Below are 13,855 nucleotides of genomic sequence, written 5' to 3' on the forward strand. Positions count from 1 at the left end.
AAAGTGCTAATAGGCCCATTCGCTGCACTGCGTAGCCATCAAATCGGGGGAAAAAAAGTTAGGTATGTAAAGTACAAACATACTTATAAATGGCATATATAGTACACATATAGTATACTATATACTGAGAACACAAGTTGTTTGCCTTTTGCATCGTTCCGCTTTTAAGTGGCTGCCGGTCTGCATGTGTGGTTGCGGGCTCATCAAATGAGGCGCGATAGTGGCAGTTACAGCTTCATTGCCTCTAACCAACTATAGAAAACTTCTTAACTATGCATTCAATTAACACGCTTACGGCCCATTTCATAAAGGCTTAATTGCGGCCCAAGGCAGACGCAACACTTTGGCACAACACTCTGTGGCAACTTGGCCTTGGCACTTCAGTCTACACTAGGTGCCATAAATACTTCTATACGAGTATATTTTGAAGCATCAACTAATTGCGTTTTCACTTAATTGGATCGGCTGAGGTTGCTTGAATAGGCTACGGTCTACTCTACTATGAGTAATGAGAAGCACTTACTCACAAAACACTCAGACAGGACCTTCAATTTTTATCGCCGCGTTAAAATTATGCTTAAGACTGTTTGGCGCTTTTGAGCCATACTATATTCCATATAAATTACACCGTATTATTGAGTTCTATGTTAATAAAAATATCATTACTCTGCTTCTCTATGTGGCCTGGGAGATTTCGTTCCAACAGCATTTTTTACTTTTTTTACTGTTTTTTTTTCTTGGTTTTATTGTAATGCTATGAAAAAAGACTCGGATTACTTTGGATTGTAAACCGGATCACAGCTGTCCCATCAATACACCACTACCAAGTCGGAATCATTATAGAAACATAGGAATAGGCCTTGGATAAATCATTTTGTCATTATTTGATGTCTTAAGTTGACTTTAAAAAAATAATTAAAAATGAATTGTGTATGTAAACAATGTTGATAACCATCTCGGAGATGTGGAAACTCAAGTCCTTTCTCTTAGTTGAGAGAATCTGGATACCACGTTTGGTTTTCTAATTACTTTCTGAAATGGTTCATACAAGTACAGACAGATCGACTCGTCTTATCATATTGATCAAGAATATATATTGTTGTGGCGGTCCGCCACTTCTCCTTCTATGTGTTACATACATACAAGAAACTATAAAGTATTATCTTTGTCTTTATCATTTTGTGTTTATCTTTGTCTTTATCATTTTGTGTTTATCTTTGTCTTTATCATTTGAATATACGCAAATACGAGAAACGAGTAGTAGGCTAATACACTAAAGTATGTAAAAGTATAGTGTGAGTAAAATAATTTATTTCGAAGCAAATACTCTACTATCCACAGAAGACATTAACAAGCCAACAGGCGCAATCGCTTACATGGCCTCATTTCCGGATAGCGATGATGAGTCGCACTCAACACTTCAGCTACCACCATCAAATACAAAGGCGAAGCAGAAAGTTGTTGGAACTAAATCCTGCACTGTGCGCATTAAAATGCTGACCGAGGAGGAGATCGCAAAACACAGAACTTTACGCCCAGCTAAAAGGCAACATCGCTCCCGCCATTATGATTCGGATGAATCTCCACCTAGGAAGCGCACTAAGATGCACCACAAAGAGCCACTGCCGGGCTTTTTTGATAAAGGTAAATCGACAGTTAAGTGCATGCGACCGGCTACCTCACCTCCAGACTGGTCTAAATCTCCTAAGCCGATAAATTCGCTTCCATTACCTAAAATTACCGAAGCTCACCGTTTTTCCAACTGTCGGGTTCACGTAAAGCGCGCAAAGCTTCCTAAAAGTAAAAATGCCAATTCACGTGAACGCAAGATAACCCAAAGCTTGCATACACCCACAGGTTTACAAGAGATCGATGCCACAGGTAATGTGGTGGAGAACAATGAGTTGATAGAAAACATGGTGCTTGAGGCACCAATCCTGGACAAGCAGGGTCAACCACCGGGCAGGGGTCTGTGCCATGGTGAAGGTGGCAACGGTCATAAGCTGAATCCCTGCCCTGCTCAGCATAATCCAGTAATGAGATTGATGAGCTTTCGTATGAATAATAATTATTTGGGCAATAAGGAAAAGCATGAAAGCCAGGAACATATCGTGCTCAATGAACTGGCATCGATTCCAGATGTAGGACCGTTACATTTAGAGCGACTGCATGACCATAAAAGTGACGAATGTGGAAGTAAGAAAGTGCCCATCAAAGACGCGACAAGGGTGCAGCAGCAACAGACTGAGAATCTGAAACATTCACTTTCAGAAGCTATAGAAACTGCGCCCAATACAGCAAATGAAGTGTTATCTTCGAACACGTCGTTGACTCCCATCTCGCTTGCGGATATGTGCGATCAGCATACGCAAACCGAATCGGTGGAATCTGATCTAAGCTGTAAATCTGCTTCGAAGCTTACAGATAATATTTCAAATGGCAATAATGTGGATATAACACCCGAGCGTGTGCACATAATAGATGATATGCGAACACATCCAATGGCATCGACCACCCCAACAAATAACCCACAACCGATTAGCGCTTTGACCACAACAACAACAGAAACATATAGCAATATAACTGTGGAGCCATATTCGCCGGTTCGCCAAATTTCTAGTACATTTGGAGATTTCATACTGAGACAGTTGCAAAATTTACCCGACTTTCTAACTATTACTATAAGTATAATAATATTTTTATCATCGCATTGAATTCTTGGGCAACCTAAATTTGTATTTTAGTTCATCGCTATTCCATGCAAAGGCTTATCTGACTGCACAAAACACACTGGCTTATGTTAGTTATGAAGTCCAAAATTATTATCAGCTTTATTAGGCAAAGATTTAATAATCAATTCATTCGTTTCTAGTTGAGCATTCTCTGTTGGACATTACTTGGCACATGAATTAAATAAAATTAAAAAAATGCATCAAATCTTTTATCTTTTAGAAATAACATTTGTATTCTATTAATATAGCTTTCAACCTTATTCATGCGTTTCTAGTTCTCTGTTGGACATTACTTGGCACATGAAATAAATAAAATTAAAAAATTTGTTTAATATGTTTATCAAATCTTTTATCTTTTAGAAATAACATTTATATTCTATTAATATAACTTTCAACTTTATTCGCGAAGCCGAAGCTAATATTTTCGAAAACCAATTGTCTAATGAGAAAATGTACATTTGAATGTTAAAATAAATTGTATTGAGGAATGAAAAACACGTAAGTAAGCTTTCAAGAAATGTACTATTAAATAAATTACATACACAGTGCGGTCAAAGCTAATCAACAATGCCCATTAAAAATCCTATATTTGTGAAAACAGTAAAAAGTGAAGGATTAGAAGCATAAACATGTTTATAAGCCATGATTCTTTTGCATAATAATGAAGTAATAGTGCAGTCTATTGTGTTTATTTGCTCATAAATGCTGCGTCAGTGTGTGTGTGTGTAAATGTTCAACACTCAATAACATTCACAACACACATACACATACATATTAATAATAAGCACTGAAATGCGTTGCATACTTTGGGGCGCACACTTGACGCCATCTGCGCAATATTAGAAATTCTTGTTGCTTATGTCAAGCACAATTGAACAATAATACGACAGCCTCATTAAACGCTCTCTTCGATTGCAACAACAACAAAAAGGTAGGACATGTTGTCGAAGCTTGAAAGAAAGGCCAAAGTTTTGCGTAGTGGCTGCCATTGTTTTTCCCTCGCTTACATTGTTGTTGCTGCTGCTGGTGTTGTTGTTGTTGTTGTTGCCGCCTTGCATTGTTCAACACAATAAAAAGCTGTTGTTCATTTTTATGGAGTAACGCCTGCCAGGCCGACAGGCAGACAAGCATACAGTCAGACCGTCAGGTTATTGTCGCTGCCTTGCCATACAGAATGAGCTGACAGCACAAAAAACAGAAAAACAGAAAAAACACCAACAACAACACAAGTAAGCACTCGGCTTATAGTTCAGACGCGACTCAAGTGCGTCGCTTAAGTGTATCTGTATGCGCATGGGTGTGCATGGCGGTGTGGGTGTGTGTATGTGTATGTGTGTGACGCACATAATGACTGCCAACAAGTACAAAAGTTTATGAATATGATGGAATAATTAAAACTTGGCGCCAATTTGAGGGCGCACAAGCACACACACACACACACGCACACATGCGCATATATATGACAATGTGGGCGTGTAGGGTGCATGGGCGTTGACAACAACGACAAAAACGAATATGTACAAAAAACAATGAGTTGAGTTTGGGCGCAAGCTCGGGGACACGAAGCACATTGTTTGCTTTGCACTTTGTGCTTAAGGCCTTTGACTTTGGCAACAACAAAAACAACAACAACAAAGAAAAAAGCCTTTTGCAAAAAAAATTCTTAGAAAGCGAAAATGAAAAAAAGTAAAAGTTGGGGGGCAGTTCTTATGCCGTGAATTGTACGGTTTATGTTTTGAAATGCTTAGCAAACTTTTTGCTTTGCCGGTACCTTTTCGTTATCCTTTGCGGCTTGCTTTTAATTATGTATTCATCACTAATTAAGACGTGCGTATTTTTAAAACACTCACCTAACTTTTTAAATTTTCTTCCCTACTTTCTGTACATACAAGTGTGCAAGAGTGTAAACAAGGAAATACAAACAAGTGACGCGTTTTTAAAAGCAAGGAAACAAAAAGCAGCTGCTTAGCTGCACTTGCTAGAGCCAAAGAAGACTGAAGGCAAACTAGTATAGACAAATCCACACACACAAATCTACTTACAGCTTGCACTTGTGTGTGTCAGCTCTGCCACTGTCACTTGTCATGTGTGCTGAAGCGCTTTTGCCGCATCACTGGACCGAAAATCGTAATGCAACGTCTAGGTGACACTGTCTGCAAGTCACAGTGCATCCATCAGATGCAAACCCAGCCAACTGGCACACGCATTCAAAGCATAATTATGTGCGCTTTTATCAAAGCACCAACAGCAGCATTGACTATGTGACTGTGCCACTCAATGTGTGTGTGGGCGGCCGTATTCTGAATTACGGATGGCATCGTAACAAAATATGGCACATCGCCGTGAATAAAGTTCAGCAAAATTCCAAATACTTTTCTTCAAAAATTAAGTTCAGTTTCTCATTATATTCAACGTCTAGAGAAGCAGAAAATAATACAACTTTAGTCTTTAAAGCCGCACTGTGTCTGGCATCGATTTTTTTTTTCTTTTCTTTTTTCTTTTTTAAACTTATCATTTCTGACATTAATAGTAACACACAAAATTTGTTAATTAATATTATATTATTCCATCAGCCTAACAGGGTCATATTTGATTCTACACCAAACCAAATCAGTTCACTATACTTCACTGCTCTACTCTAGTCCACAGACTTACTCAAATTCAATAATTTTATGACATTTTGATTTTATTTAAGAAAAAATGTTGTTTATACCGCTGGTGAATATGTTTCGCAGAAGAAAATATTGAAAAAAGCACACAGTATGCAAGTTGTTTTTCTAAGCCACTCACGTTCGCCATGCAGGCACATCCTCAGTGTCAACTGTAGTCTCAACTCATCAGCAGCTCGTGAAGTTTGTTTGAGCTCAGACAGCATCACATATACGGAAATACGTTTGCCTGTGGTTCAATGAACCTCAATGCCAGCCCAAGGAACGGAAGGTGCAACAAAATACAAGTTAAATTTTGCATTTTATACAGCTTTAAGCATACCTGCGAGTATCTCTGCTCGGCAATTTGTAAATTGCGGCCTCTTCCTTTGGCAAACAAAATGGAATAAGAAGTGGTAGTGCAAGAAAAAGAAAAACCATAAAAAGAAGAACTTAACAATTTGTTGTTCAAATTGTGCTTTGGTCAGACAGACACAACCACATACAAAATATATTTTGCACTCGTTAGATGCTGTAACATATGGCTGTTTATTTAAAACTCTCCGTGTGGCATTTGAGGTGAGCGCCAGCTCCATACTCGCATACAGACAAACATTTTTCGGTTATAAATCCTAAGATGAAACTTAAATTTGTTTTATTTTATAGACACACAATTCTTATACTTTTTGCTGCTGATGCTGCGGTTGCTACGAAAGTGAAAAGTTTACAAAATAATCCACAGTTGCAGAAGAGTAAAGTCGTAAAACTTGTCCCGTCTACGTCGCTGTGTGTGTGCGTGTGTAGGTGCAGCTATAAGTTCTAGATGACGCACAAATTTACGTTGTAAATCCTTTTTTGTGACACGCTCAGGCGCGTACATGACGGATGAGTAACGAAGCGTTTTTTGCCACAACTCTTCTTGACTTTTTTCAGCCTTTATTTCTTTATTTTTTACAGACGACCGCAGCGGCTGCTGCTGCTGCTGCTCAAAGATTTATGTGCTCTTTAAGAAATTTAATGTGTTGGCCAGCATGCTCATAATGTTATTTCTTTAAGCACAAAGAAACTGAAGCTGTTGGGTAGCAGCCGCGACATGACATGCCAATTTTCAACTGAATGCATCGCAGAGATACAAAACTAACAAACAAATCTCAGAGATAGGGGAGGGCAGAGAAAGCGAGAATATGTACATACATACACGTATACGGTTGGGCTGACAAACAAAGCTGAAGAATTTCATCCAATTTGCAAGAGTAAGGAATACCGCGCTATATAACGTATACGCCATATTTGCCCCGCATTGTTCGTTAACATGCTGGTGCTCGTCATTGCTCTCGGTTTGTGTGATTTGACTCGACGCAACTTGCCTCGACTTCCCTCACAGCCATAGCAACAACAACTACAACAACAACAACAACAATAGCAATAGAAACAACAATGCAGCATACTATATACGAGTATGCTGCGATTTCCACTGCCAAGTTAAACACGAAGCGCGCTTCCAATTCACCTGCGCAAAAACCATTTTCTTTGGCTAAACAACGTGTTGAAATTTTGCGAATTTGCCTTGTCAAACGTTGACACAAACGTGACACGCATGGCCCAAAAGCTAGCAAGGTAACCCTCATGCCACCCATTGAACCCATCCGCGTACACAACACACACATATTTTTTAATACATATGTATGTCTCAATACACACTGATCGCCAATTTTATAGATGCATTGAATGTGCTGCTGGCCACGATGAAGGTTGTGTTTGTTTCACCACGTAGGCATGTATTTTTTGTAGTGAAAAATCAGTTTAAGTTGGAATAGTTGTCGCAAGGCAATAGTAATCCTGTCATATAACCAAGAAATAATTAATGTGGCAAGAAGAAAAGAACGATACCCCGTTACTTGCCACATCAGACTGTTTACGCTTTAAGCAAGCTGCGTTAACCAAGAAAATGAACATTTTGTTCATAATTGAGAAGATTGTACAATGTAAAATTATGTAATAGAAGCTAACAAAACATTATAGTCATTAAGAGCATGTTAGGCATATAAAAAGTGCAGTCTGTATTCTGCACTTACTTAAATGATATCAACTAGAAGCATATAGGCGCAGGATAAAATTTGATTTGATTTTGTTTATTTTTTTCACCACGACTTATAAACGCAAATGTAGCGAAAGTTTGGAATAATTTTGTGGTTGTAGAAATCAAAAATAGAAAAGGTGGACTTGAACCCATATTATTTAATAATAATATGTATGAATATTATTGGAAAAATTTGAAAATTATTATACGAGTATGTGTATTGCTACACATTTTCAACTTTCCTATCCTAGGTATCAGACGCTGTTCGGAGGCAAGTTATTTTAAATGCTATTCGTTGTTATTATCCCATCTCATCCCAATAAAATGATGTTTAACTTTTATATTTTTTATTAACATTAAATTAAACAAACCATATATATTTAGTCGACTTCAACTGTATAGAAGCATATACCCATATACTCGTACACATTATTTTATATAAGTATATATATATAGTATATCTGTAGTTTGTCATAGTGTTTTCGCGCCAATTGCAAACATGAAATGCATATGCGTACTATGTACATACTTGTATGTATAATGCTGACTTTAGCCGGTACAGACATACATATACTTGTACATATGTTTATATAACATACATATATTCATGACTGTGTGGTGCGTGGCATTTCACTGCTTGGCTGTATTTTTTTCGTCCTCGCATTTAAATGCACGCGTCGTCTGCGAAGGGTTAACAAACCTATCACGTATTACTTATTTATATGTGTGTACCATACCCTATACTATACATAGTATACGAACGGTACAAACTCTAGAAGTGAGCAAACAAAAGCCACTCACACATACATACATACTAACAAAGAGTACAGCAAACTTTTAGGGGACGCACGATGAAATTGTCATTAAGAGCTTTGTGACGTTTGGCAATCAGCTTCTTTACTTTTGTCCTCTTGTGGTATTAAAATGCAGCTATTTATTTAGATGCAATATTAAATGTGATGCGAGCTGCCACCAGTTAGATAGTAACGTAAAATATAAATAAATATGCGAAGAGATGTTAACGCGTAAGTGGAATCAAAAAATTACTACAAATGAACTACAATTGACTCACATTTACATTTCATTGAATAAATTGCACAATTGCTAGTACTATACGAGTATACTGTATATAATGAAATACTCTAAATAAATGCCATAACATTTTCCCTTTTACGCATGAGAGCATTCAAAGCTGTTAGCCTGAAAAATCACATAAAAATACACACAGACGCAGCCACAGGCGCACAGACACATGAAGACAAATACGCACACTCAGCCGCAGGCGCTCCTTCTTTTTCCTTACAGTTGCTGTCAGTTGTTGTTGTTGTTGTTGCTGTTACTGTTGCTGTTGCTGTGGCATTGCATGTAGTATGTATATATTGTATTCAGTCTGCAGAACAAAAACAAATTGTTTTTTATTACGGTGAGCAAACAATGGCAATACTCGTACACAGTATGTATGAGAAGTATGTAGAAGTTGGCATGTTCAAAATAAACATTTTCACTTTTTCTCAATTGTTTTCCAAAAGAATACCGATTTAAAGTCGTTGTACTGCTCTGTGTCTGTGAAACTTTCAGCCATGATTTAAACTTATTTCTGACATTATCACTTGGCCTTCTAAGCCGTACAAATTGCCAGCCCTCTAGCCCCATGTACGCGTAATCGTAATGACAATAAAAAAGTAGCGCAACAAAAAATGCAAATGACGCGCGACGCATTCAAGCGAAAATGGCGTTGAAATTGAAAATCAAAATGGCTGCGTCTGTTCGAGTGGCGCTATGAATACAGATAGAGCTACAAATTCAGCCGTTCACCATTCCATTTCCATCCATTACAAAATACAAAGGCAAGTCAAATGCTGCCGCATAACTTTCCTCACCCTGGCCAGGTGTCAAATGCGTGGCCCTGTTGCCCTTATGGGCGCACCTTGACATTCCCCATTCCCCCAAACAGCACTAGACATTTCGATTACGCTGTGAGTGGTTTACTTAAGTTTACAAATGCAACGTCAACTCGAAACTCGTGTGCCCAACTTTGAAAACTCATCAAATATTTAGTGAGCAGGGGACTAAGGAAACGTTAAGCTGCGCGCCAAAAGGTAGCACAAATTACTGAAATATTCGTATACGAGTATATATGTATGTATGTACGTCTGACTATGCCATTATCATTGATGCCAACATCGTGTCCAGCTATGCCATAGCAGTTACGTGTCCCGCATACAAAACTTTCTTTGTGCTTATGCACGGCAATGCGTGAATGTGAATGCCGGGCAGATCCTTTGCGGTTTTGTGGTTTTTCAAATTGCACGCATTTGATTGCGTTATTGAAATTGACTGTGGCTTCATTATTATAATGCTGTTGCTTTGTAGCATATTGTGGTTGTGGACTCTGGACTATTCGTCCGGTGGGTAGGTAAATGAAGGTATTCAATTATAAATGGCCCAGGCGAAGCTCAATTGCGGCTCACACAATTTTATATATAGCTGCATAGACAGCTGCTTGCTTTATGAATATATATTTGCTGCTGGGGAATTTTAATGCGCCGGAGAGTGTGTTAAAGCGGAGGCGTGAGGTGCCTGAGCAATTTGCTTTAATTGCCTGAGCCGCCGCGGCTTGCCAAATGGTGGAAGGCGGTGCGACAGGTGAGACCTCTAAGTGTTAATTGCTTATCTCGTAATGGGAGGGCGTTGAAGGGTGTTTTTGATGTATGTTGCTTTTATTAATTGCCCCTACAAAAGGGGAGGATACTGTAATCTATTAAATCAGCTGCATACAAATTTTAACCATTTATGTTCTTGTCATTTACGATATATTTATAATATGGATGTACTTCCTTTTTCTCCTTAAATTGCAGGTAATTCACATTTATTGTATACCCAAGCGCGAAGGCTAAACTCTAACAACAGGTTTGTGCAAAAGGCGGAAGGCCGCATAATGGGGCAAATTAATCTACCATTTTCATCCGACTGTCTAGATGAACCCATATATTTCGAAGACCATTGAATCCGTAGTGACTAGGTTTATTTTTTATGGTTATTTTACACTTTTAGTTGTTGTTTTAATATTTCACCAATTAGAAACGCACCGCAATTTAGAATTTAACGTAAAGAGCTCTATAGGCAAAAATTTATATAATATCTAAGAATATAATATAATTCCAAATAATAAAGTTCAATCAAAATACTCTACATAGAAAAGAAATAAATTATAACTAAATATTGTTTAAATATATTGATTTCCAACATAAATTCTTGACTGTAATCTCAATTACTAAATTATAGAAAAAACTGGAAAGTTCAATAAATTATTTATCATAATTATTTTGTTTAAGCCCATTAGATTTCAAATATAAGAAAATAAAATTGTTTAAAAAAAGTGAACGTAATATAAGAAAATACAAGAATATTAAATGAAATATTTATCAAAATATTGTTTAAAAACATGGCAACTTTCAGATTAAATAGCTTTCCGTTTATCGGTTACCCGTTTAATTTTCTATCAGCCCTGGTCGCTGCTACAGCTGATCCAATTGGACAACAGACATTATCAGTTGCGTTAGCGTCAAAGTGCACGAAAAGAGGTGCGTTGAAATATTCGTTTATTTTGTTTAGCTATCGAAATAAAACAAATTGTAATGCAATATATTGAAGATATTGATTTTACAATTATAATAATTAACTAAATGTCTTGAATTTTAGCATACATACATACATAGATTGATTTAGAAGTAGAAATACTTATGCATACATACTGTGTAGATGTGATATAATTTTTGACCTATTGCTCTCCTTTAGTAACTATACAAACGTAAAACCATGGCCCTGCGTCTGCAACATTTAAATCCGAAAAGGACGCTTTTCCTCTTGTGCGACATTCAGGAGAAGTTCCGACCCGGCATGCCTCTTTTCGACAACATGGTGAAAAATGCAAATAAATTGGCAAGTGAACTTTATAACGACCGACTTATCGCACACAAGTCCACCAAGATAAGGCATTACTATGTATTTGCAGACAAGAGCGGGCAAAGAACTAGAAGTGCCATTGATTGTAACAGAACATTATCCTGAAAAATTGGGTAAAATTGTGCCAGAACTGGATGTAAGTCACGCCAAGGCTGTGGTTGGGAAAACTCTATTTAGCATGATGGTTCCCGAAGTAAAGAACACAATGAAGCAGTTGTTTGGCGAGAAACCCGAGTATGCCGTCCTCTACGGTCTGGAGGTGGGTGTGTAGCATAATTTGAACGACTTTTCTAAATAGCTAATGTTTCTCCATCTACCCAGTCACACATTTGCATTGAGCAAACCGCCATTGATCTGCTGCAGCAAAACATAAACGTTTATATTGTTGCCGATTGCTGCTCCTCGCGTTTAACGCAGGATCGTGATTTGGCTTTGGATCGATTGCGTCAAGCTGGATGTGTGGTGACCACCAGTGAGAGTGTTATCTTTAATCTGATACGCGATAAGAACAACCCCAAATTCGATGTAGTACGAAAATTGGTTGCTCAGCCTTCGGTGGACATGCAATTGGGTCGCTTTTCTGGCAGTGCTAAACTATAAAACTACCATCCCTATTAATGAATCCGGATTGCATTTATATAAGAAATACATTTATACGTGGTCATGCTTATTATTGGCAACTCTTATTTTGTTGCTTCGCCAGAACCAGAATTCGCCCATTCGACAGGCATTTATCTGGTTGTTGTCCCATCTCACAGTTGTCATATTTAAGTTGTCGTTTCCGTAACACATTCAGTTGCTTGCCATTCAGACCAAACAATGAAATAACGTATTTGAATTCAACATTTACAATGGCTTTAGTGGCATCCCTTCCGGTATGAGCAGCCCTTTTGCAGCTCCTTCCTCCCACTCTCTCTCCCTCTCACTGTTCTCTTTTTCTATGAAGTGTACCCCCAGCCTTACTACGCTCTGACCATAATATGACAATGCGTATTTTATGGACACGCGCCAGCGACCAACGTCGAGACCCAGCCCTCATTCTTCCGACTTGCCCCTTTCAGCAACCCACTTTGCATTGATTATTGCAAAATCTTGTGTCGTAAACTTTTATTTTTACGACTCAGAGGCACTCACACACTTCGCGCTCTTTCTAAATGGCAATTGAATTGGAAATGGTTTACATTGTTATATGGCTAGTGACGTCGTTGGGGCTTTGGGCTTTGTTCCTCCTTGCGTGGATGCGCTTGGATGTAGGCCAATGCCTTGAGTATGGCCTCAGGAGTTGGCGGCGGGGTGGGCAGCAAGTCACTATTTGGGCGGTAACCGCGTTCATCTGCTGTGTAGGACACCTTAACGGGAACTCCCTCCTTAGACACAAAATGATATTCGCCCTTAACCTGATGCTCATCTCCAGCTTCGCCTGCCCCAATTCCATTGGTTATGTCGAAACCATACTCGAAATGTCCCTTGCCGTCCTCCTTTTTGAATTGCTTCTGCACGTGGGCATGCGCATCATCTTCGCTGGCGGCGCAAGAGGCAATTAAAATGGCAATAACAAACTGCAGGACAACATGATGGTCAGTATCGGGCACTCGAAATCCTATTTATACTTACTTGTTTAAACATTTTGGAAAATTTGCTTGGTGCGACTGTTGCCAATATTGTGTCTGATCGGATGTTTTTATACAAAATCAAGCCTTATAATGAGCCTATAAAATCTGAATTATTAAAAAAAACCGGTTATAAATGTATTGCCGGTCAATTGCCGCATAATTAAGTGTAACGAATTTGATGTTTACACATGCGCATTTAATTTTATATTGGCACTTGCAAATATTTATTCTCAACGCATTTTATTACGATTTTTTTATGTAATTATAACAAACTTTACCCTCTTACATGGTGTCATGCCTGCTTATTTAAATTCACTGGTAAAAGTTAATCCACAATGGGATGAAAACCGGTCGAATCTGCCCGATATTTTACAATTTTTCCATCGGGTAAAACATATTCGCCTTGTACTCCGTTCACATTGCCAGCAGCCTTTATGCTAATCCCGTTGCTCGTTGCAAATCCATTCTCAAAGTTACCCAATTCATCCTGCTTTTGATATGAAGAGGTAAGTTCTGCCTTCTGATCGTCCTCATTGGCACACGCTAGCGCTAGCAAAGCGCAACAAAAAATCAAAGTCTATCAAATGAATTATAATAAAATATTTAACTAAAATTGATCCCAAAGTGAAATTAAAACACAACTTACGAATTTCAACATAATGAACTATTTTCAAAGTTGGCCGATGACTAATCTTTAAAATTAAAACGCTATAAAATGGGCTACCTCTATTTATACTAAAACGAAGGCGGTGGCTCAGTATTGAGACATATTAAACGGGTTTTAGCCATCGCTGTTAATGACTTAATTATCAAACA

The 13,855-nt window shown here is 38.2% G+C and overlaps 4 protein-coding genes across 4 annotated transcripts; 2 read left to right on the forward strand and 2 right to left on the reverse strand.

Annotated features, from left to right (window-relative positions):
• The first annotated feature begins 1,323 nt into the window (after nucleotides 1–1,323).
• On the forward strand, nucleotides 1,324–2,932 carry LOC115634144. Its single transcript, XM_030531717.1, has 2 exons — nucleotides 1,324–1,800; nucleotides 1,858–2,932. The coding sequence occupies exons 1-2, from the start codon at nucleotides 1,377–1,379 to the stop codon at nucleotides 2,712–2,714; spliced, it is 1,281 nt and encodes a 426-aa protein (XP_030387577.1). The 5' UTR covers nucleotides 1,324–1,376; the 3' UTR covers nucleotides 2,715–2,932.
• A 7,989-nt stretch (nucleotides 2,933–10,921) lies between these two features.
• On the forward strand, nucleotides 10,922–12,099 carry LOC115633877 (isochorismatase domain-containing protein 1). Its single transcript, XM_030531378.1, has 4 exons — nucleotides 10,922–11,044; nucleotides 11,259–11,402; nucleotides 11,476–11,685; nucleotides 11,748–12,099. The coding sequence occupies exons 2-4, from the start codon at nucleotides 11,280–11,282 to the stop codon at nucleotides 12,024–12,026; spliced, it is 612 nt and encodes a 203-aa protein (XP_030387238.1). The 5' UTR covers nucleotides 10,922–11,044; nucleotides 11,259–11,279; the 3' UTR covers nucleotides 12,027–12,099.
• A 520-nt stretch (nucleotides 12,100–12,619) lies between these two features.
• LOC115626541 (larval cuticle protein 4-like) lies at nucleotides 12,620–13,335 on the reverse strand. The gene is made up of 2 exons (XM_030521956.1): nucleotides 13,326–13,335; nucleotides 12,620–13,017 (listed from the first exon to the last, which is right to left on the reverse strand). The coding sequence occupies exons 1-2, from the start codon at nucleotides 13,333–13,335 to the stop codon at nucleotides 12,620–12,622; spliced, it is 408 nt and encodes a 135-aa protein (XP_030377816.1).
• Nucleotides 13,235–13,754, reverse strand: LOC115634428 (pupal cuticle protein Edg-78E). Its single transcript, XM_030532134.1, has 2 exons — nucleotides 13,686–13,754; nucleotides 13,235–13,616 (listed from the first exon to the last, which is right to left on the reverse strand). Exons 1-2 carry the CDS (start codon nucleotides 13,695–13,697, stop codon nucleotides 13,365–13,367), a joined length of 264 nt encoding a protein of 87 aa, XP_030387994.1. The 5' UTR covers nucleotides 13,698–13,754; the 3' UTR covers nucleotides 13,235–13,364.
• Nucleotides 13,755–13,855: the final 101 nt, after the last annotated feature.

This window comes from Scaptodrosophila lebanonensis, unplaced genomic scaffold (genome assembly GCF_003285725.1).
Source record: "Scaptodrosophila lebanonensis strain 11010-0011.00,11010-0021.00 unplaced genomic scaffold, SlebRS2 tig00000001-arrow-pilon, whole genome shotgun sequence".
Lineage (NCBI taxonomy): Eukaryota > Metazoa > Arthropoda > Insecta > Diptera > Drosophilidae > Scaptodrosophila > Scaptodrosophila lebanonensis.

Coding starts and splice junctions, on each gene's coding strand:
- LOC115634144 (XM_030531717.1), top strand. CDS start 1,377: ATGGCCTCATTTCCGGATAGCGATGATGAGTCGCACTCAACACTTCAG. Junction 1,801..1,857: donor GCGCGCAAAGCTTCCTAAAA/GTAAAAATGCCA, acceptor ATACACCCACAG/GTTTACAAGAGATCGATGCC.
- LOC115633877 (XM_030531378.1), top strand. CDS start 11,280: ATGGCCCTGCGTCTGCAACATTTAAATCCGAAAAGGACGCTTTTCCTC. Junction 11,403..11,475: donor TGAAAAATGCAAATAAATTG/GCAAGTGAACTT, acceptor ATGTATTTGCAG/ACAAGAGCGGGCAAAGAACT. Junction 11,686..11,747: donor CCGTCCTCTACGGTCTGGAG/GTGGGTGTGTAG, acceptor CCATCTACCCAG/TCACACATTTGCATTGAGCA.